Source organism: Musca autumnalis, unplaced genomic scaffold (assembly GCF_047663935.1).
Source record: "Musca autumnalis isolate F117 unplaced genomic scaffold, ASM4766393v1 scaffold_4, whole genome shotgun sequence".
Lineage (NCBI taxonomy): Eukaryota > Metazoa > Arthropoda > Insecta > Diptera > Muscidae > Musca > Musca autumnalis.
This window is the reverse complement of record NW_027411977.1, coordinates 166,241,674-166,266,362: the sequence shown is the minus strand read 5'-3', so window position 1 is coordinate 166,266,362 and position 24,689 is coordinate 166,241,674. Positions and strand designations below refer to the sequence as shown.

Here is a 24,689-nt window from a genome sequence, read left to right as displayed (position 1 = left end):
AAAAATTCCCACAGATCTGAATTTGGTGGAAATGTAGGATTTGTCATTACAAATGAGGTCTTAAAAATCTCTGTTGATCCCATGCGTGCAAAGAAACTTATTCATGGTCATAGGTCATATTTTTGGGTTTTTTATATATCTCAAAAACTGTGAGCCTTACCAAAAAGTGACTAAAGCAAAAGACAACGACCGTAAAATTATCTATAAGATATCGCGTTCCTAAAAGTCACATAATAATGATATGCACATATAAAGCACCTATAACTTATTTGACCCGAAAGTTAGGATACAAAATCTGGTTAGACATGGTGCTACTGGACCGAGTACTACAAACCAAATCAAAAATGTGAATTTTGAATTTCTTCAGAATCATTCCATGGACCAATAACAAATTCTGCATTATGCAAACCATTAGGAATAACAGAATCGTTTAATTTGTTATGGAGGGTATATTATGTTTGTCATTCTGTTTGTAAATCCTCGAAATAATAATTTAAGATCATATAAAGTGTATATGTTCTTTATCAGCCTGCTTCTACACCGATATAGCCCCATGACTGTACTTCTGTGGAAATGACTTTAATGTCCGAAGTATGTAGGTGGATAATACTTCGGTAAATGTATGGACCTACAGCTTGGAACAACCCCTACCTTACAAAGTGACGCGTCGTTTTAAGGGCTTTTGAAGGTATTATTCTCTTAAGGTCAATCCCCGACCAGAACAATAACATTTTCGGCGGTGGTGGCCTGAGTGTTTCAGCCATGAAAACTTATTGACAAGTAAATAAGTAAGATACTCCGTTCGGACTCGGCGATAAAAGTAGGTCCCATATCATTGTCCCAATATGAATCGCTGTGCACTCATTGATATGAGAGAAGTATGCCTTCTCCCTTCCGGGATGTTGTAGGCACATATAATATGTAAGTATTTGTTTAAACTAACCATAGGAAAGCAAATATGTTACTCTCTCTATCTCCCTCTCTTTTTAATCAGTACCACACCAATTTAAAAATGTAACAAGCTAACACTTCCCTGCGGGAAATAAATTGGTTTAAAGGTATTTTAAAACTAGTTTTGAAATAACCACAAAAAACGCTTCAATATAACAAAACTATTTGGAATAAATATTTGGAATATAATAAAACTATTTTTGATAAATATTCGCGTTTTCATTATTAGGTCGGAAACTTTTCTAGTAGCCCTCGTACATTCCATCACTGAACCCAGAAAAACATTCGAATTGATGCGTTCAGTTGTAACAGTTCATGTCCTTAATATTTATTTATCCCCTAAATAATAAAAATGTTTTGAAAATGTTATTTTTTATGAAATTTTCCCTAGAAGTTATTCGCACAAGCCTGTTACACCTATTGTATCTGTTGGTATCTGTAGTATTTGAAAAATATCTGTTGTACAACAGATACTTGAGAACGAAAAAACAAATAAAGTTCTCACTCGTTCATATACAACACAGAACTGTTTCTAACAGTTATGTTATTGTGAGTATACACAACCCAAATAATATCATAACTGTTACACTCATTCCCATATTAATATCATATTATATCTGTTATGTATATGATATATCTGTTTTGTTGATATAAACAGTTATACCATTGCACGTGTTGTAATTGTAAATGTAAATTTAATTCAAAACTTTTTACCCGACCGTCGTATATTTGCCTTATCAACCGGCCCTCGTATATTAATATGACGTGTGTATGTGTATATCACCAAGCGTTCAACGATAAACAAGTGTAAGCATAAAGGAACACACCCATTGTAAATAAACCCTGATAACATAAGTACACAAAAATGCAACCATGTATATAAAAGACAACCATGTATTTAAGTAGATTTAAGAAATTACGTGTAGAGAAAAGATATTGAATAAAGAGACGCCATTCGTTTGGTAGAACTTGAACTGTGAACAACTCAGGTGTGAAAAAGAACCCGTCGGCAAGCGAACAAATTGTGTGTGTGTATAACAAAGCCAAACCAGTATACACAGAAGCTGAAGTAAAATCGAATTTCGAGGAAGTGTTTTAATTAAAAGCAAAATGGTACGAGAGGAGTTAATGAAAAGCCTGAAAGAATTGGGAATGGACTTTCCAGAAACTGCTACGGTATCCCAGTTGCGAGGTATGTTGCAAGCAGTAGTTGGGACGAGTGGCCAGGAGCAGAAAATTGGTGGTGGTGAAGCGGAAAAGTTGGCAAAGACAAACGTGCCCAATGATGAAATCAATGCAGAAAAAAGTGCTGTAACAGAAAAAGTGTGTATATGCGAAAAAACCACCACCAACGAGCATGCAGAAGCCGACCAACATCCCATTACGACCGAGCAAGAGCAGTTGTGCGAGTTGGCAGTAGACATTCTTGCAAACACAGACGGACAAACAAGCAGAATGGGCGTACGTGATCAAGCAGACGAACAGATGGCGGCAAAAAATGCCACAAGCATGCAAGTTTATGCAGACAAACAAACCGCTGCCATGAACACGTACAAACAAGCAAACATGCGGGCAGAAGTGGAAAAGCAACTGCGAAAGTTGGAATTGTTGAAAATAAAATATGAAATGAACGAGGAAGAAAAAAAGGCGAATGCAAAGGTCGTGCATTTTATTGATGTGGAAGCGGCTGTGGTAAAGTTTAGTGGGGACAATGGCCAAAATGTGTCCAAATGGATAAATGAGTTCGAGAGAGTAACAGCAGTGTTAGGCTGTACTGAAGCAAACAAGTTTTTGTACGCAAGAAGATTGATGACTGGAAGTGCAGGTCTGTTTCTGCGGTCATCTAATGCTAAAACTTGGCGAGAACTTAAAGGTGAGCTGCAGGATGAGTTTAAGCAATCGATAGGTGTTAAAGAAGCGCTGAGAAGATTAGAACGCCGAAAGTGGGATCGGCAAGGAGAGAGCCTACACACATATACCCTCATCATGCAGGAACTAGCGGAAGGCACCCCGATAACGGAGGCAGAGCTGGTTGAATATATTGTGGAAGGCATTCAAGACAGAGCACTGGCTGCCACAATGTTGTTCAACCATACAACATTAAAAAGCTTTAAGGCTAGCATAGCATAGTACGAAAAGATGCTAAAATAACGGGGACAGCAGCGAGTAGCGGTTGGAAAAGGGGTCAAATTGGCTGACGTGCGATGTTTTAAGTGCCAAGGTTTTGGACATTTTTCATGGACGTGCACAAAAGAATATTTGCCAAAAGGTGCGTGCTTCAAGTGCAAGAAAATGGGCCACTTCAAAATAAATTGCCCCCAGCGAGCAGTGGCAGCAGTAGAGAAGGAAAAGGAGGAAGAGGAAGAAATCGGATGGAGAATGAAGGTAAGAGTAGTTTTGGGATCTTCTAGTCCTGGGTCTAATTTCCGTTTTGTTTATTCTTTAATTGATACCGGTAGCCCGTGCAGCTTTATCAATGAGGAGGTAATCCGTTCATTAGGACCCGGTGCAAGTATTCAGGAGGAAAAAGTTTCAGGATTTAGGAGTCTGAATGGGGAGAAGCTGAAATTATGTGGAAAAATAGATATTAAGGTTGAATTTAGGGGCGAAGTAAAGAGGCTAAGTTTGAATATTTTAAAAAGTAAGGCCCCTTGTTCTTTGGTGTTTGGGAGGGACTTTCTTAAGTTATTTGGAATAGTTTTAAGTCACAAAAACAAATCATTGCAACATAGTGAATTTAATGCAAAACATAACTTTAAGATATATTTGTGTGTGGACTCGGACAATGAAGAAAAATTGGAGCCACACAAAATAAAACCAAAAAAACAAAGGAAAACTGTATGGTGTTTGCATTGGGCCAAAAGGAGAAAAAGAAAAGAATAGTGAGAAGGTAACGTACAAAGGCAAAGAAAAGAAGAAGGTGTCTAGTGGAATAAAGGGTAATGAAAGTAAGGAGAAAGAAAAACAAAAAATAACAATAACTGGAACAGAACGAAATGAATTCAATAAAGGGGAAAAGAAAGTAATTAATGTAGTGAGTGGCAATGAAAGTAAAGAGAAAGGAAAACAAAAAGTAACAATAACTAGAATGAAACAAAATTAAATCAATAAAGAGGAAAAGAAAGTGATTAGTATAGTGGAGAGTAATGAAAGTAAAGAAAAGGAAAAACAAAAAGTAACAGTAACTGGAATGGAACGAAGTGAAATCGACAAAGGGAAAAAGAAAGTAACTAGTATAGTAGGGAATAAGGAAAGTAAAGGAAAAGGAGAACAAAATACAACAAAGATTGGAACAGACCGAAATGAAATTGATAAGGGGATTAAATATAAAGAAATGGAAATAAACAAGGAAATGGTGAAAAATAATAAAAAAATAAACGAGGAAAGGGAAAGAAAAGTTGAATTGTTGGAAATTGAAGAAAATTTAGAGGAATTTAAGGACAACAACAATGAAGTAGAACAAGTAAAGGAATATGGTGAGAGTCCAGACAGGGAAGAAAGGCATTCAGGCCAGGCATTTATGGTGGGTAGCATAGAAGGGGACGACGAAAAGGAATGGGACATAAATCCACAAATAGGTATGCGGGAAAAACGAGAGGTAAGGAAAGTCATAGAAGAAAATTATGTGAAGGAACTTAATAACGACCCGAAAATATCGGATTATAGGGCGCCGATAATGGTAACGTCCGGAAATGCAACATATTGTTCCCCAAGGCGGTTGTCGTTTGCGGAGAAACAAAAGGTTAATGAAATTATAGCGGACTTACTAGACAAGGGGATCATAAGACCGAGTGACTCTCCATATGCATCTCCGATTGTGTTAGCCAAAAAGAAAAATGGGGAGACAAGAATGTGTTTAGACTATAGGTCGCTCAATAAAATAATAGTAAGGGATAATTACCCTCTTCCATTGATCGAGGATTGTCTAGAATATTTAGAGGGGAAAGCATGGTTTACCATCATGGACCTGAAGTCAGGATTTTACCAGGTCAGGATGGAAGAGAGCTCAATTAAGTATACGTCTTTTGTCGTTCCTAACGGACAGTATGAGTTTGTGAGATTGCCATTTGGGCTGAAAAATGGACCGGCTATTTTCCAACGGTTTATTGCGGGAATTTTTAAGCACTTTTTGGAGAGAAACGAGATAGTAATTTACATGGACGATATTGCAATAGCCATAGAAACATTAAAGAAACATTTAACGTCTAGCCCGGTTTTAGCAATATACAATCCGCAAAGAGAAACGGAATTGCATTGCGATGCAAGCGCGGCAGGCTTTGGAGCAATATTATTACAAAAACAGGACGACAATGTATTTCACCCAGTAGCGTATTTTTCGAAACGAACCACAGAACCGGAGAGTAGATATCATAGTTTTGAGTTGGAAACGTTAGCTATCATATATGCGTTGAGAAGATTTAGGGCATATTTGGAGGGAATAAAATTTAAAATTTTGACAGATTGCAATTCGCTCACACTAACACTAGCGAAAAGGAATATAAATAGTCGAATAGCAAGATGGGCTCTCGAGGTAGAAAATTATAATTATACCATCGTACATAGGGCGGGAGCGAAAATGGGACATGTGGACGCATTGTCTAGAATAGATCAGGATAATAGTAAAGTAGTAGCGACGATAGAATCAGAGGATATAGACTTTCAATTATGTGCGGCCCAGGCACGGGACCAGGAAGTAAGGGATCTAAAATTAAAGTTAGAAGAGGGTGACGTGGGTGGATACGATATGGTAAATGGAGTAGTGTATAGGAAGATAAATGAGGGACTAAGATTTTATGTACCAAAAGGAATGGAAACAGAGTTAATTAGGGACATACACGAAAAGTTAGGTCATTTAGGGGTGGATAAAATGTATTTAAAAATGAAAGAACACTATTGGTTTCCAAATATGAGACAGAAAATAGAAGATCATCGTAAGAATTGTGTGAAATGTAAAATGTACTCTGCTCCGCATAGGCCTAATGCAAGAGCACTGCACAGTATCCCGAAGGAACCGAGACCTTTTCATACGGTACATTTAGACCATTTAGGTCCATTATAACATATCTTGGTGGTTATAGATGCATTTACAAAGTTCGTTAGGTTGTTTGGTACTAAGGAAATCAGGGATAAAGCAGAGGCTGCGATTGCGAGGGCGCAAAGGTATAGTGAAAAGAGATCTGAAGAGAAGGGATACAAAGTTAATTCATTTCGGTTAGGGGATTTTGTTGTAATTAAGAACATAGACACCACAGTGGGAGTCAATAAAAAGTTGGTGCCCAAATTTAAGGGGCCTTACGTAATCCACAAAGTGCTGCCGAATGATAGGTATGTGGTTAGGGACATAGAGAACTGCCAGATTACGCAGATCCCCTATGATGGGGTAATTGAGGCATGCAACATGAGGTTGTGGAAAAAGGATGGTCCAGGCTAGGAACCCAGAGCTGCTCTATCTGATTGTATATAGTTGTAGATAGTCATAGATTTTAGCGTACATAATACTCACCTTTAGCATAAGTATGTAAATAGATAGACTAAGTACCCTACTAACCCTTATAATTACTTTAACCCCGTGTGACCGGGGCGGTCACTACCGTCAGGTTGGCCGAGTTGTAAGCATAAAGGAACACACCCATTGTAAATAAACCCTGAATTGATAACATAAAGTACACAAAAATGCAACCATGTATATAAACGACAACCATGTATATAAGTAGATTTAAGAAATTACGTGTAGAGAAAAGATATTGAATAAAGAGACGCCATTCGTTTGGTAGAACTTGAACTGTGAACACAAGTAAGCAGTGAGGATTATTGGCAGGTATATTTGTTAGTGTTTTTTTCTAGTTTGATTTGGGCAATTTACATATGGATAAAAAAAACACTAACAACACTATGAAATTATTTAAAAAAATAATTTTGCCACCAACAAATTTTATTGAAGGGTTCACTGCACTTTTTAATTTTGCTTGTTTATTTCACTATCATTAATATTCTCGCTTGCTGAGAATATGAAATTTGCAAAAAATAACAATAACAACAAGAAGAAATTAACACTATTTGAAGTAAAATGCAAAAAACACGCGAATGCTCACTAATATTGACGGTACTCACCTTAAACAATATTTGATGATATTTGTGGACGAATTTAATGAGGATGAATAGATAATTGTTGCTGATGATGTATTTTATGTAGTTGTTGATGATGTTGACGGAGTCAGTGCGCCTTGGAAAGGACAGACAAAAAAACCAATTAGATTTGTTGTTGCCAAAAAACCAATTCTATTCGGCTCGAATAGAACCAATGATTGCGGAGCAATAAAAAGAAAAAAAAAAAAGAAAAAGGAAAACAACAGTATCAATTCTTTTGTAATAATAAAAATTAAAATCCTTTATTTAATAATATTGTTTGGAAACAATATCTTTACCTTTTTATTTACAAATGGTGTTGCTACGTGGACGAATATCCGAAAAGAAGTGAAGTATAATAGTAAGGAGTAAGCTAGGTGTTGCAAAGTGGCGCGAATTTAACTCGTTAGAATTTGACATCTATCACTTTGTGCGAATGCCCAAAGTTGCATTTGGGTTAGAGATGTGCAAATTCTAACGGCAAAAGAAAAAAAGTTTCCTAAAATGTGGAAATCATTTGGAATTAAACACATATGTTTACATTCGTTTAAGTTTAAATCCATACAGTTGATTTTGCACCATAGTAAAAGTCTATTTAAATCACTCTGGAGTAGATCAGCTTGCTTCTCCGAATTGTGAGTGATGAATAACTTGACATCATCAGCGAACATTAGCAATCTTGAATGCAGTATTGAATTTGGCAAGTCGTTTATAAATAGAAGAAAGAGAATCGGTCTGAGGTGCCTCCCCTGCGGAACACCCGATGGCACTTTAATCGATTTCGAGCGAAATCCATCAAACAAAGCTACCTGTGATCTGTTTTGTAAATAAGAATATATCCATTTTGCTAAATTAGTATTTGTAGCAGAATTAGGAACACACCCAATAAATTTAGTAAAACACATAGTCGTATTCACACAAATAGTTGTATTTAAACACATATTCGCATTCCAATAGATAAACACATTATATAAGTTGAGATAAAAATATATGTACAATAGTGAAGTAAGAGAATGAAAAATAAAGAAGCGTCATTCGCTGTGTAACCATTGATAAGACAAGATGTGTACAATCTTAGGTGTGCAAAGAGCACCACGCGAATAAAATTGTGAAATTCGAGACAACAAGCAAAGTGAGTTTTGCAATCGAAAAAATTGAATTTTTTACAATTAAATGATAAAAAAAAATAAATTAAAAAATGAGGAGAAATTGAAGAAAAAATCTAGCAAATAAAAATTGTATAAAACAAAAATCTCTTTGAAGAAAAAAAAAAACTGTGCTTTAGAAAAAAAAAGAAAAAGAAATTTTTCTAAGAAAAGAAAAAGCTGTGCCTTGAAAAGAAAAAGCAAAATGGTGCGTGAAGAGTTGATGAGCAAGTTGAAGCTAGCTGGTGTGCCGTTTCCAGAGGCAGCAACTGCGTCGCAGTTAAGTTATTGTGCGAAGCAATGGGGGTTGATGCGTTAGTCCCGGTCCACACTAGCGTGAATTTCATTAAAAAATTTCATGAAATTAGGCGTTCTTAAATCGAATTCCCCACTACAGCAATTTTATGATTTTACTTTACTATGAAAGTCGATCTAGAGCATTGGTGATCACTTCCTTACGGTAACGAAAAAACAAACCACTCCCTCTCTCTCTTTATTTCTCATTTGCCATTGCTTAGTAATGGGGAGAGTGTCTTACCACTACTAATACACGAACTATTCTGAGCACCCCTGATCTAGAGACGCATAATTTCATGCAAATTTTTCAATGAAATCACTCTAGTTCGGACCGGGACTTACAAAGTGCGTCACACCCATTGCAGCAACAACTACAAGAGAACGAGAGACGACCGTTACAACAACAAACAAGCGAGCGGCCAGCAGCTGAACACACACACACAAGTACAACCGTCGCAGCGACAAACAGGCAAACAAGAGGTATACGTGATTCAGACATCGTCACAAGCAAAACCAAGCGAGCACGTACTGGTATACAGACAGTACAGAAGCAAAGAAGTGGTCGGATTTAAAGGATGAATTGATCATGGAATTTGGTAGAATTGTAGGAGTGAGGGAAATCCTCCGTAAGTTGAGTACTCGGAACAAAGTTGTTAAAAGTTTGCATCGGTACGCCCTGGTGATGCAGGAAATAGCAGATGGTGCGCCATTAACAGAAAGAGAATTGGTGGAGTATGTGATTGATGGCATGGACCATAAATCAGTGGCCGCTTCAGTATTCTTTAATGCGACCACGATGGCAAAGGTTAAAGAGTCGATACATAAGTACGAGAAGATGGTGCTAATTGGAAGCCAAAGACAAGTGAGAAGTAGCCAGGTGGAACAAGGGCGATCAGTCGGCCGTTGCTTCAATTGTCAGCAAGTTGGCCATTATGCAGTGAATTGTAGAAAGAAGAAACGACCAGCAGCAAGATGCTTTACATGCGGACGGCCAGGCCACATGAAGATGCAGTGCCCAATCCGGGCGGTAGCGATGGTTCCCCAAGAGGAAGAAGTGGATTGGAATATACAGGTAAGAGTAGCCTTGGGTCCTAGTTTGTTTCTTCCTTGCTTGATACCGGTTGCCACTGCAGTTTTATAAATGAAGTGGTGATCCGATCTGTAGACCCAAAACCCGTTATGAAGAAAGGAAGAATCTCCAAATGGACCTTAAATCAGGCTTCTATCGTACCATGTAAGATTGGAAGAGGATTCGGTGAAATACACCTCATTCGGGGTACCGAATGGTCAGTACAAATTTTTTAAGGTTACCATTCGGACTAAAAAAACAGATCAGCGATATTTCAAAGATTTATTGCAGGAATTTCTGAAGACTTCTTAAAGAAAAATGAAATGGTAATCTACTTGGATGATATTGTTATAGCCTCGAAGGCTTTAGAAGAGCGCAAACAATTGTTGGGAAGGGTAATGGAACGTTTAGCTATGTACGGACTGAAGAAAAAAATACAAAAATGTAAATTTGCATATTACAAAATTGAGTATTTGGGATATACAGTTTCAGAAAAGGGTATTGAACCATCGGATGGACATGTAGAGGCAATCGGGAACTACCCGATGCCTAAGAATTTGAAAGAAATGCAGACGTTTCTGGGCTTATGCTCATACTTTCGAAAGATCGTGAAGGGATTTTCTCTGATAGCGAAGCCATTGTATGCATTAACGAAAGATGGGGTTAAATACGAAATTACAGACGAGTGTAAGGAAGCTTTTTGAAAATGAAAGCAATAATTAACATCAGGTCCAATCTTAGCGATCTATAATCCAAAGAGAGAGACCGAACTGCATTGCGCTGCAAGTGCGATCGGATTTGGGTCGATTTTACTGCAGAAGCAGAACGATGGCGTGTTCCAGCCGGTGGCCTACTTCTCAAAGAAAGCCATAGACGCGAAAACAAGATATCATAGCTTCGAATTAAAAACTCTTGCGATCATTTATTCTTTGGGATGATTTAGGGCCTACTTAGGGGACGTAAAATTGAAGATTATGACAGACTGTAATTCGCTCACTCTAACGTTAGCAAAGAGAAATATTAATAGCCGGATTGCGCGATGGGCATTAGTGTTAGAGAATTGCAATTACACAATAGTTCATAGACTAGGAACAAAAATGGCTCATGTAGACGCACTGCACTATAGGTCAAACAGCCCATTTTACTGGCCAAAAGTCAGATTTCGGACTTTGTATTTTCACTTATTTTGTGTTACTTTCTTGTAAGAAACACTTCAAATATAATAAAAATAAATTTTGTTTTTGTATGAGAAATTATGCCGTTACATGGCAGACTCCAAATATGTATTATCCAAATATCTTTAAAAACTTGTTAACGGAATATGATTACTTGTATACGTGCGGGGTGAAACAAAATCACAATATTAGCATAAGTAACGATTAGATTAGAAAGTATTCGATATCTATTTATCAAAAATGTCCTCCTATCATCATTTATGTGTATAAATAGTTATTAAATGGGTGTTAACTTTGAATTTTCGAAGAAAGTAGAACATTTTGAGGTTATGTACGCTTTCAAAGTCTCGGCAACGTTCGGCAATGAAAGTGAAAATTGAAATTGGTTCATTAACTCGTGCCGAATGCAGAAAATTTTATGTGATTTTGCGTAAATTTGCTCGACAAGAATTATACATCTTTTTTTATGTTACCATATTTTCCATAATATTGATTTTTTGAAGTCAGGGTTAAACCTCTTACCAAATAATGTTAGCCAAATTGGAGTCTACAACATTCTGATGTCTTCTAAAGTCAAATTATTTACAAATCTTTTATAAATATATACAGTTATAGTCAAAATATGTCACATCATATTGTGGGATTTTCAAGGAACTAATTTTAAGGCATATTCACATTAAAACTAAAACGAAACACAACAAAAAAGCTTCTGAACTTATCGGACGTCGATGCCTTCAATTCTGTAGACAAATAACAGACCTTCCAGTTTTTGTCCCCAAAGGGTTAAGGTACCAGTTGTGTATTTGGTCCATAATGGGTTAATTTTTTGGCCCACGTTGTTCCATTTTTCTCCCTGAATCTAAAAACGCTATATTAACTTAAACCAAATACTTGTTTTAACTTTAGGACTTTTGGCCAATAAAATGGTCCGTATGACCTATAGTGCACTGTCGAGAGTGAAACAAACAGACAGTGCTAAGGCAGTAGCGACCATCGAATTAGAAGATATTGACTTTCAGCTTTGTGCAGCGCAAGCCAGGGATAAAGAAGTAAGTGATTTAAAGGTACGGTTAGAACAGGAAACAGTGGACGGATACGATATGGTAAATGGGGTGGTGTATAAAAAATTAAACGAGAATTTGAGATTTTTAGTTCCGAAAGACATGGAAACTGAAGTGATCAGAATATGCACGAGAAATGAGGTAATCTCGGAGTAGACAAATGCTATTTAAAATTGAAAGATTAATATTGGTTGAGATAAAAATGTATGTACAATAGTGAAGTAAGAGAATGAGAAATAAAGAAGCGTCATTCGCTGTTAACCATTGAAAAGACAAGACGTATACATATTAAAGCCCATATAATCTAATTTATACAACAAAAGCTTATGGTTAACCATATCAAAAGCTTTGCTGAAATCTGTATATATTGTATAAGTTCGACAACGCTGAATAAATCCTTTTATTACAGGCGATGTAAACTGTATTAGATTTGTTATAATTGAAAGTCCACTACGAAAACCATACTGATCATTTTTTTTTTCGAACAACTTAGGAATAGCGCTTAACTTTGCAATTCCTCTATAATTGGATACATTTGTCAGACTACCAGACTTATGTAAAGGTACAATATAAGACTTTTTCCAAAATGCGGGGAAATAACCGAATAGAGTTAAAGGGATTGAAAATGTATCAGAACAATGCTTAAGAATTATACTAGGTATCCCATCAGGACCTGGACTTTTAATGGATTTTAAACTTCGCAAACCTTTGGAAACATCTTGGTAACGTAAGAACGGCATATACATTTCACCAATCTGAGATAACTTATAAGGACGAGATGCTCTAGAATAAGTTGTAGCAAAAAATTTTGCAAAACATTCAGCAAAATCAGTGTTTTCAATAAATTCTTGATTATTGAATTTAGGGCTTAGAAGAGGTTTTTCTTTTCAAATTAACAAAATCATAGAAGGACTTGGGATTGGATTTAAAATTATCTTTAATCTTATTGAGGTACTCATTGTATAATCTTCGAGATTCTAGCGTATACTTAGACCTAGCAACAGAATAATTGGCGTAGCAATCGAAAAACCTGATTTTTTATATTTCCGAAAAAGTTTGTTTTTAGAATTTTTTATGGTTGATAACTCAGGAGTAATCATGGATATTTATTAGAATTTGTAACTTTAATAGTTGGAACACATTCCAGCATAAATTTATTTAGTATATCATAGAATTTATTTATTTTAAGTTCAAGATCAATATTACTGTTACAAAGACATACAGATGTCAAGTTAACAGGTTTTTCTTTTCAAATTAACAAAATCATAGAAGGACTTGGGATTGGATTTAAAATTATCTTTAATCTTATTGAGGTACTCATTGTATAATCTTCGAGATTCTAGCGTATACTTAGACCTAGCAACAGAATAATAGGCGTAGTCAATCGAAAAACCTGATTTTTTATATTTCCGAAAAAGTTTGTTTTTAGAATTTTTTATGGTTGATAACTCAGGAGTAATCCATGGATATTTATTAGAATTTGTAAGTTTAATAGTTGGAACACATTCCAGCATAAATTTATTTAGTATATCATAGAATTTATTTATTTTAAGTCCAAGATCAATATTACTGTTACAAAGACATACAGATGTCCAGTTAACAGAAGAAATAATAGAATTAAGCTTCCGAAAATCTGTTTTTTATAATTAAGGACAGTTTTTTTACATGTTGTACTGATTTTCAACAAGGAAATGATTACGGGTCATGCTTATGCATAATGAAGGATGAATTCTAATTATTCTATTCTATTTATTTCAAAGTATTGAGTAACATTATTTACAAGTGCTAAATTAAGGATTGAGATCACTAAGTCGACTAACAACTTCAAATGTATCTTGATTATTATTCGCCTCAGATGTTAGCGGATTTAGAGCTTCGGAATCTGGTAATAAAAGCCACTTAACAGAGGGCATATTAAAATCACCTAGAACCAAAATTCGACCAGCTTCATTCATCTTGCCAACGATTGAACTTATTGCTGATATACAGTGAATCACAGACAAAAGTATCCACTTCAATTTCTTTCATTAAAACTGCGATTGCTAAGAGTTAATTAATGATAGCGATTTCATTCTTTTTTATATTTTTACAGTAGGGTCTTAACATAAATATAATAAAATAAAATTAACGAAACTCGGGTAAATTTAGATAAAAAAAAAATAAAAATTGTTAAACAACATCGATTTCTACCTCACAGTGAAAATTATCCACTCTAAAAGTTTTGAGAAACAAAAAGGATTTCTTAGGGTTTTAGCACTTGGTATGACATCCTTTGTTATCCTTTATAGCTTTAAGCCTTTTTGGCAAAGATTTGACTAAATTTTCGGTGCAAGATATCTGCATTTTCCCCATTCTCCTTGCAAGGCATTTTTCAGGGTTCCTGTACTTTAGATGTTATGACTTCTTATATTTGTCTTTCCCCCAGAATTTTGTCGGTATCGGTCCACACCTTCATATAGCCCCCATAGAACGGTACATCCCGATTTTCGGTATTTTTAAGGTTTTAGCTTCATTATCCTACCAAAATGGCAGAAATTGGGTACTTAGGTTACGTTGGTGGTATAAAACTTTCCCCCAGGACTTTGTCGGTATCGGTCCATGCCTTCATATAGCCCCCATGGAAAGGTACCTCCCGATTTTTCGTATTTTGAAGGTTGTGTCTTCAATGGCTGAAATTTGGTATTTAGTCTTCAATGTGATATAAAACTGTTCGCCAGAAATATGTCTGTACAGGTCCACGCTTTCATATTGCCCCATTTCTGACCAAAATTCGTCGGTATAGGTCCACGTTTCGATATAGCCCCCATAGAACGGTACCACCCGATTTTCGTAATACTGACGTCAATATATAACCGAAATGGCTGAAATTCGTTATTTCGTCTTCCAAGTGTTATAAAATATTCCAGAAGAGTATTATCAGTATAGGTCCACGTCTCCCTATATCCCCATAGAAGCGTACTTCTTGATTTTCGGTATTTTTTAAGTTTTAGCCACATTCTCCTACCGAAATATAGGAAATTTGGTATTTAGTCTTCTTTGAGCCTAAAAACTTTCCGTCAGAAATTTGTCGGTATAGATCGACGTTTTGAAATAGCCCCCATAGAATGGTGCATCACATTGTTTTACCGAACTTGCTGAAATTTAGTATTAAGTCTTCTTCATACACGAAAGGAAACTAATAATTCCATTTTACTTCAATACAACTTGTGGTGGAGGTTATAACAAGTTCGGCCTGGCCGAACTTAACGCCGATCTTACTTGTTTTTTATTATTTATTATACTATTAAGTTTTTTGATCTCAGAGTAATAAACCTTCTGTTGTTTTGTGTAACTGAATGGCAATACATGCTTTGTTACTATAATGTTAAATAAATAAAAATATATGCTTTTTATACACATATGTCAAATATAGGAGCAAGTTATAAATAATTTAAAATTGCCTAATTCAACGGATATACTCAAAAATTCAATATCAGGACTATTATTTAATTCAATTAAATTAGTGGAATAAAAGGAGTCAACTGCAATAAGGACTCCGCCACCCTTTTTAGCAACACGATCTTTTCTGAATATTTAATATTTAGGAAATAAAACTTCAGTATTTAGTACAGATTTTTTAACCAAGTTTCAGATAAAACAATTACATCATAATCCAACCCGCAGCTATCAGTAAATAAGCGAGTTAATTTTGTGTTTAACCCCCTTACAATCTGATAGCAAATAGAAAAAGGATTTTATAGTTTTTTGAGAATGTAGCTGTTCGAGGAGGCAAATGAGCTAACTTATCGTTTCTTTCCAGAAATTCTTTTACAAAAGCATTTTCAGGCCAAAATTCTCTTGATATAATCTGATTGAATATTAGCTGATTAGTAACAATCTTGAAAAACAATTAATTTCGTGTTTAACCCCCTTACAATCTGATAGCAAATAGAGAAAGATTATTTAGTTTTTTGAGACTGTAGCTATTCGAGGAGGCAAATGTGCTAACTTATCGTTTCTTTCCAGAAATTCTTTTTCAAAAGCATTTTCAGGCCAAAATTCTCTCGATATAATCTGATTAAATATTAGCTGATTAGTAACAATCTCGAATGAGGATTTACTTTCCGAAAACGCCGAACATAGTTTGTAACATTTAAGGAAGTAATCGGTCTTATATAACTATTAATTTCGTCAGCCGTCGTTTTGGGAGCAAACCTAGCCGCAAACACCATTCTCATGGCTGGAGCCATAGATAATGGTCCCTGCACTGGCTGTTCGGCATGGCCTACATTGGCCGAGGAGACCCCCGAATAAGCAACGGACAAAGAAACTGCCGATTTCCGAATGCCTTGAGCAGATTGTTAAGTCTTCTCACGATTAAAACCATCAGTACTCATTAATTCAGGAGTCACTACCGCTTCCCCCGCCTGCTTGACCGTCTTATTGAAACCACCAACTGATGCTGTAACATTAAGTTCAACCAACACATCAATCAATAGAAAATTTGATATACTAACTTCAAATTCAAAAGGAAGAGTTGTCGTACCACGTAAAGAAGATATAGCACCAATTCGTTCATCAAAGCGGAAAAGAATAAGAAATGGTTAATAAGTTGAAGCTGTAGGTACTGAATCAAATACATCGATATCGCAGACACCGTTTCGTACATCAAAGAGGAAACGAGTTCTACCAAAGTATCTACGAGACTACGCATTAGTTATGGTTAATTAAATATATATAGAATTGGTTACCTTTTGTTCCAATTAAAAACACTTTGGCGAATGTCTTGGAGACAAAATATTTATTGATTAATAATTTTGGTTCATTAATTAAATAAATTGTAGAATATAATATTTACAGAGTTTATAAAATAGTGATTAATTCAGACTTTACGTTTAATCTTATATTAACTTCAAACTAACTTCATTAAAAAAACTTAAAACTTCTTCGAACTTCACTTTACTTCCAATGCTTCACTTTACTTCTAAAACTTCTTGTCTGCTCAACTTCTATACAGCGACTGTGTACGTTAGTCTTGTTCTCGTCGTTAAGTGTGTGGTCGCCAAATCAATGAATACGTCTAGTCTGTTGTGTGTGTCGTCTTCGTCAATGTCCGTCATGTGTAATCAACAGCAACAGCACAAACGTGAGCGGCTGCGCAACACCGTTCCTACATATATGTATTGACTAGAGCTGGCAAACCATCGATGGAAATATCGATATTATCGATACTTGATTTTTTACACCAATATCGATGAATAGCTTTTTATATCGATACTATCGAACATTTTGATATAACTAAATAGGAGCCGCATAAACAATAGCCAGAAATTTGTTAAAGCAAATTGTTAACAGACGCGATTGATTCTTCATGCTTTTTGTGTAAATGAATAAAACGATTTCATGAAGTTTTTTACAAGCTTAAAGAAAATGGCGCTGACGGAAGGGTGGGGTAGGAGCGAACTGGGCCGCCACTACCAACATGATCCCAAACACCAAGGAGGTTGATGGAGAAGTTACCTTGGAATTTAACGGCCATCATTTGTGCAAGATGAAGGGAATGTTCGAGGTGTAGAACAACTTGATAACGGGAAAATGTGGTTGGCAAATCAACTCGGAAACCTTGGAAGTAGATGACAACGGCAAAGACGAGAGCAGTTGGCCACTGCCACGAACATTATCATTTCGAGTGACCATAAAGTGGAACAAGGCAATAACGGCACCTTCGACTTCAGTATCACGTACCGGTGGTTGGTGAGAAGACCTTCCACACATAGGTTTCGCATGATGATCAAGAAGCAAACACCGACACCTATTTCAGATGGATCACTATACATTTCAGACATGACATAAACAATGGCTTGACCAATGGTAATAACCATACCAAAGAGTTTTTGGGCGTCATTGAACAAAGCACGATCCTTGGGAGTGTCACCAACTTGAATGATTTTGACACCAGTCAACAATTGCATAATCAAGCCAGATGTAACAATGGGAGAGAACTCCAATTCCATAAGGGTTGGCACGAATCAAGAAGAGAGGTTCACCTGATACCAACAGAGGGTTTTGACATCATACCAAGAAGATGAAGATGAAGATTTTGCGTTCGGGTTTGGCAATTTCTGGCAGTATACTGCAAAAGGGCTTTTATCTTCGGGGAATTTAATTGCCATGAGTCATTTTTGATTTGTATTCAGACTATTTTTTTATTTTTTTTAACGCCGACGAGTCAGTAAGAATAGAAAGTGAAATATTATTATGATTTCGTTAAAATGAGCTGGAACAAATCTCTTCAAACTCCTCCTCGAGAGCACGAAAACTTAACGTACCGACGTTTTAAAATTGAATTTTACAACGTTATTTCAATCAAATGTAAACAAAACACGTTTGTCGGCCATTTTGGATTCAAATTTGATAGGGTGATAAATCCACGATAGTATCGATTTTATAGATAGTTTGAAGCGGAAATATCGAAAAAATCGAATGGGGCTGATATCGATAGTTTGCCAGCTCTAGTATTGACTTGAATATTTTTAGGGTGAGAGATTTGTTATAACTTTCCCTGTAGGAAGTGTGGGGTCATGTGTTGACATGTCGCCACTTTGTTTACTAATATGGTGACAAAGTCAACACTTTGTCACCAGGTTGTCAACTATTGATACCTTTACCTTAATAAGAAGAAGCATTGTGTATATTGACAGATGATAGCCCAACGAAGCATCTTTTTTAATTTTCTTAATTGTTTGGCGTAAAATAATTTTTGCGGTTGGCGAAAAATTGTTTTTGTAAAAATCAATAAAATATCGTGAAAACTTAAAGCATATAATTTCAATAACAAGTATGAGCAAAAGAAAATATAAAAGACATGTGAAAAATAAACAATTCTATAGCAAAGTACGAATTCTGAGGCGACTAACAACATTTGTGGTGAAATTTCGACAATTAGACATTATGTGGAACCTTTAGAGAAGATTGTGGAACCTGATGTATATATTGGCCCGTCTCGCTGGAAATGCTGAATGCAACTAAACATAATAATGAATTACAATGTTGAAGAATTATTTGGCAAAAATCGATTGTGAGATTTTTCCAATGTTATACAGCTGTAATAGGCAAGCAAATTTAAGAACATATTTTTTATTTATGTTTATACATGTTTATTCTTTTCAATTCCTAGATGTTATATCAACATTCAGCGAATCGCCTGATAAAACGTTAAGTGCAACAGAAGAAGAACTATTTTAAGCAGACAAGTCATTGGTGCGACTTGGCCAAGAAAATAAAATGAAAACGTTTTTTTTATTATTTATACATTAAAATGTTTAACCAGCCTTGAAAACATTGTCTTTATTTACTAATTTTTACTTATGTGGAATCTTTGGCTTAGCCATTTAAAAAGATAAAAATACTGTAATACGCAATTTGTACATTTTTAGCATTTTCAATATTATTTCTTTTATTCTTTAATGAAATATAGTATTTAAACAAATGTGTAGCTTCATCTTCTTATTAAACGTACTATATAGCTGTTTTATCTATGAAAAGTTCCAAATAAGCTAAAAAATTCAGTATTGAAAATCTGGTACTATTGACTCACTACCTCCAATGTCTATACTGACTTACTACCTCCAATGTCTATACTGACTTACTACCTCCAATGTCTATACTTACTCACTACCTCCAATGTCTATACTGACTCACTACCTCCAATGTCAACACATGGTTCCTCAGGAACTACTGACTTACTATTGACATACTAGTTCCATTGTCAGTACTGACTTTCGAGTGACACGTTCATACAAAATGTCTATAGGAAATTACATTAGTTGTCTACAGTTTGTCAGTAGTACTGCTTACAATGTCAGTAGTAAGTCAGTATAGATTCACTATTGACATTTCCTACAGGGTCAGTATAGATTCATTATTGACATTTCCTACAGGGTTATCATGATGTAACCTCTTTTTATTATAGTTCTTTACAAGTATTAGCTGTGTCTGGTTACCCTAAAATTTGTAACAATTTGTACCAATTGTTGCTGGAAGTCGTCTGTTAACACAAAAAACCAGCAAAAGAGAGCGATTCGAGAGAGACATTTTGACAGTTCTTTCACTGAGAGCTTGCAAATTCTTGCTGGACAAATTTCTTCTAGCAAGCACTTGCAAGCTCTTCTTCTTCCTGAAAACAATCAATCAGCCGTTTTTAGTTTTTTGTTGATTTATGTTTGTGAACATTAAAAACAATTTTATTGTGGAAATAACATAGTCTAATTGTATTGTTTTATGGAGAACAAATTTGTTAAGTGGAAAAATAATTTTTTGTTTCATTTTCTTTTTTATTTTTAATAAAATACAACGTGTTTGCTTCCTTTGTTGGCGGACAAATTGTTCTGTTTTGGCAAGTCAGCTGATTGCTTGCTGGTTTTTGCTGGGAAGGTGTCTGTTTACTTTTTACAATTTTCTAGCAAAAGAGAATAAAAACCCCTTACTCTCTGAGAAAGTTCTTGCTGGACAATTCTTGCTGGGAAAGTAACCAGACAGACTTATTGTCATTCGCAAATTAGAGTTGTCACAAGTTGTCAACGAGTAAACATTCCCTCGCTCTCAATTACATTACCTCTTAGTTTTAGTTTCATTCTATTGTATTCAACCGAACAGAACAGATTAAAGCATGAATAGCAACAAACAATAATTACAAATAAATGCATATCAAATCTTATACTTCTTTTATTATCATTGGAAAATTTAATACATTTTGGTTACAGCAGTAGGAGACCACGTTCACGCCAAGAAAATGGCTGCTGACCGCAGCTGGCTATGAAATGTTGTGACCAGTAGCGGTGTGAAGTCTGAGCACCTCCTCGGTGACGCCAGTTATTGCAGACGTTATATCGAACTGAGGTTGGATTTGCGACAATACGCCTATTGCACATGATTTTGTGATTTTTTATCATGCTTTTTTAGAAGCGTAATACGAAAAACATCTTTTAATGTTATATTTTTTTAATTTTAATAGTATTGCGAAATATTGATGTCTTCTACCAGTTCTACCAGTAGAAACCCTGATAATTAATTTTGTTTTTTTATTTTATTTCAGGCAAAGTATGATAACATAAAAATTGTCATATATACGGGTGACATTGAAAGCTCTCCAAATGCAATTTTAGAAAAAGCGAAAAGTGTGTTTAATATTAGTATAGAATTAGACAGTGTAACCTTTGTGTACTTAAAATTACGTCATTGGGTTGAAGCGCGTAAATATCCATGTTTTACTCTTCTGGGCCAAAGTATTGGTTCAGTACTTTTAGGTTTGGAGGCATTATGTAAATTTCCACCAGATATATATATTGACACTATGGGATATGCATTTACATTACCATTATTTCGTTATATTGGATGTTGTAAAGTGGGATGCTACGTTCATTATCCAACAATAAGTACAGAGATGTTAAGAAGAGTACAACAGCGGGAGTATTCACACAACAATCATAGCTATGTTGTTCGAAATCCGTTTCTAACCTGGTTAAAAGTCACATACTATAAATTGTTCGCTAAGGTAAGTAAAACATAGTCAAGATTTACATTAGGAAATTTTCTTTGCAACAATTATCAGTTCGTCTGCAAGAAAGTTGAGAGGTAAAAATTTCGTTATTTATCACCACTTTCTCCATCAAACTGATAATTGCTGGAAGGGAAATTGCCTAAAGTAAATATGGTCTTAGAAATTATAATTTAAGAAATTAAAGAAAAACATTTTAACACAGATCTATAGTTGGGTCGGCCGTAGTTCGGAAACCATAATGGTGAATTCATCATGGACGGAAAACCACATATTGAATTTGTGGGGTGTACCATTTAAGACACATCGCGTTTATCCCCCTTGTGAAGTTAAACATATAAAGAACTTGAAGCGAATAGAAAATCCTAACAAAATAATCATATTATCTGTGGGACAATTTCGACCGGAAAAGGATCACCCTCTCCAATTACAAGCGATGTATGAATTACGCACTTTATTAACTAGGAATGAAGACTTGTGGAACAAAATTAAACTGGTTATTGTTGGATCCTGTAGAAATGAAGCTGACTACGAACGTCTAAAAAACATGCAAGATTTATCAAAACATCTTTCTTTGGAAAATAGTGTCGAATTCAAAGTAAACGTCCCATACAGTGAATTGTTAGAACTGTACAAGGTTGCAAGCATTGGAGTTCATACAATGTGGAATGAACATTTTGGCATTGGAATAGTTGAATGTATGGCAGCTGGAATTATAATGGTTGCACACAAATCTGGAGGTCCTCTTTTAGATATAATAGAAACATCTGAAGGCTCGCAAAATGGATTCTTAGCAGTGGATGCTATTGAGTATGCAAACTGCATTTTATCAATTATATATAATTCTAAGGAGGAAAACGATGTCATAAGAAATGCTGCAAGGCAAGTATAATTTATTATTTTTTAGATTTAACGGGGCGGGTCGCGTTTCTGATTCCTGGGATTGTACTGAGCCAAAAAGTCTACTAGAGATCTCAATGCTATCGAGCAACGGAATTTTTAGCCTTGAGACAGTGCAAATTTCGATAAATGACACTGTGCTACGTAAGATGACCAGAAAATATTCAAGCGTTCTGATGCAAAAATTCTACCGTGTTGGGGTTCATGGACAGCGAAAATACCGTTTGTTCCTTTGGGTCACTTCGTTTTTTGTTTCATAACGGAAAATTAGTGACCCATCCATTAATCAATTTTTATTTTATTGCTGAATAATATTATTAGTATAGCTAAATTACTAACAAACTTTTATAAAAATTTACTCAGCTATAGGTAAATATTAAAAAAAAAAATTAAAAATGTACTTATTTTTTGCCAACCAAATTTAGGGCTGCCGTACTTCATACATGTAGTACACTCGACATATACGTATGCAATAGACAGATGTAGTTTTATTCCGTTTGGGGCATAGCCATTGTATAACGTGGTTTTGTCGTAGGCTGGTGTAGACTTAGTCGTGTCCAGGGTCGCCATAAGGGCCTTACGGAATAATAAGACTAGTGATCTCCGTTTCCTGGGGGTTAAATCGGATATTTATTGATGTTAAACTAATTTATAATCTATTGATGTTTAAATACCATAAGTTGGCTGGGGATTCGGCAACTTGGATTCAGCAAATGGTTTGATGATGATCGGGAACTCGGTGATTCGCCGTTTGATAGTAGGCGATCTGAACGCTCAACACAAAACTTTACTCAAACGTTGGATGTATTTTCAGCTTTAGTCTATGGTACTACATGTAGTACGATAGGAAATATGTCAACGAAAATTACATACAATTAATTTTTTTGGCATATACTTTTGCTACTTATTGATTTTTACGACTGTTAGAATTAGAAAAACATAGAAAACTAACAAAAACAAAATATGCATATAAAATTTTTTCGCACAATTTTCCAAATTTCACAAAACTCAAATCTTTGAGCACAAATAATACGCACAAGCAATTTCCATAGATAAAACTTATCAGAGTACGCTTTGTTCACCGTTATGTTCTATATCGCCTCAACAAGTTTATTAGAAAATTTACCGTAAAATAAGCACAGAAACCAACAAATAATAGGTGTAATACATGTAGTACACTCGGCATATTTGGTTAAGGTTAATACTACTAAATTAGATATAAAAATAATTTCAGATGTGCTCCGTTATCTCCTTTATAGAGTTCTGTTAATAAAATTTTGATATTTGAGTGGTCAGGCGACGTTCCTTAATGTTGATCTTTTTATTGAAATGCACTTAAGGTGTGATATTCGTTATAACAATTAAAATCCAAAAATTGGAATGGATTGGTTCTAGAATACATTGTTGCATATTTCCCGTATTTGTTTTATTTCGATCCCAAACATGGCCCCCATTATCACCAATATGACTAGCATTGGGAGACGAAAAATGACGTTGTAGTGATACAAGGTTTACAAGGACAAATTGACGGACGCACATAGGTCCATTCACATCTTCGAGACATTAACATATTTGTTTCTATTTATTTCAGGTCTTCTGTGGAGCGATTTTCCGAGAAGGAATTTGAGACGAATTTTCTACGTGCAATTATTCCTCTTTTCAACAAAGGTTTAAAATGAATATGTTTATATAAAGATAGTTACTGCTTTAATAAATGGACTCAATTCATGTTTGTTCTAATAAAATATGAATGAAAAACAACGTATATCCTTATGTTATAGTACAAATTATATGTATTCAGTAGAGACAACAAAAAAAATCCATTGTAGAAGATCTTGTTCACTACACTGGATTTTTTTCCATTTCTTCAAATATTGGTAATATGTTTAACAAATTTTCTAGTTACTACCATTTTGTTAAAAAAACGTAAAGATATTATTTCGACTTGTGTCTGTTTAGCTGAAAAAATGAGATTGATAACATAGGGAGGAAACAATTCGAAATACTACTCTTTTTGTAAAAAATTCACGTAGCCAAAGCCCTTGGAGACACCAAATTTCTGAAACCAACTTGAGAAGAGCTCTGAACATGTCAGTAATAACACCTGAGAAAACTTTTACCAGTTTTTTCAATCCCATGCCAGACAATTCCGCTGGAAATGCGCAAAAACCACCTATCCTTCAAGAGTTTCACAAACAAGCTAACTTTTTCCTCGAACAAGAACAAGTAACCCTGGAACAAGATATAAAAATTTTTGAGCGGATACAAAAATATGACAAAGAACTAAGCTAATAATTTCTGAGGCTTCTAACAGAGGTCAAAACTAATTATTGACAGTGTGCCGTGTCCCGTGTAAACGCCACGCCCTCAAATTATACCAGGCACATTACGTCAATTACAAATAACTTAGTGATTGCATTGCAAACGAAT

The 24,689-nt window shown here is 35.3% G+C and overlaps 1 protein-coding gene and 1 pseudogene across 1 annotated transcript in view; one reads left to right on the top strand and one right to left on the bottom strand.

Moving 5' to 3' along the window:
- The window catches only part of Alg11 (ALG11 alpha-1,2-mannosyltransferase), a 93,568-nt gene extending 69,544 nt beyond the window's left edge, over positions 1–24,024 (top strand). Inside the window, exons 3-5 of the mRNA XM_073986998.1 lie at positions 20,898–21,356; positions 21,565–22,241; positions 23,851–24,024. Coding sequence (XP_073843099.1) covers positions 20,898–21,356; positions 21,565–22,241; positions 23,851–23,938 — 1,224 coding nt within the window. The 3' untranslated portion in view covers positions 23,939–24,024. The remainder of the gene's footprint in view (positions 1–20,897; positions 21,357–21,564; positions 22,242–23,850) is intronic.
- On the bottom strand, positions 17,193–17,955 carry LOC141403910 (protein transport protein Sec61 subunit alpha-like; annotated as a pseudogene).
- Positions 24,025–24,689: the final 665 nt, after the last annotated feature.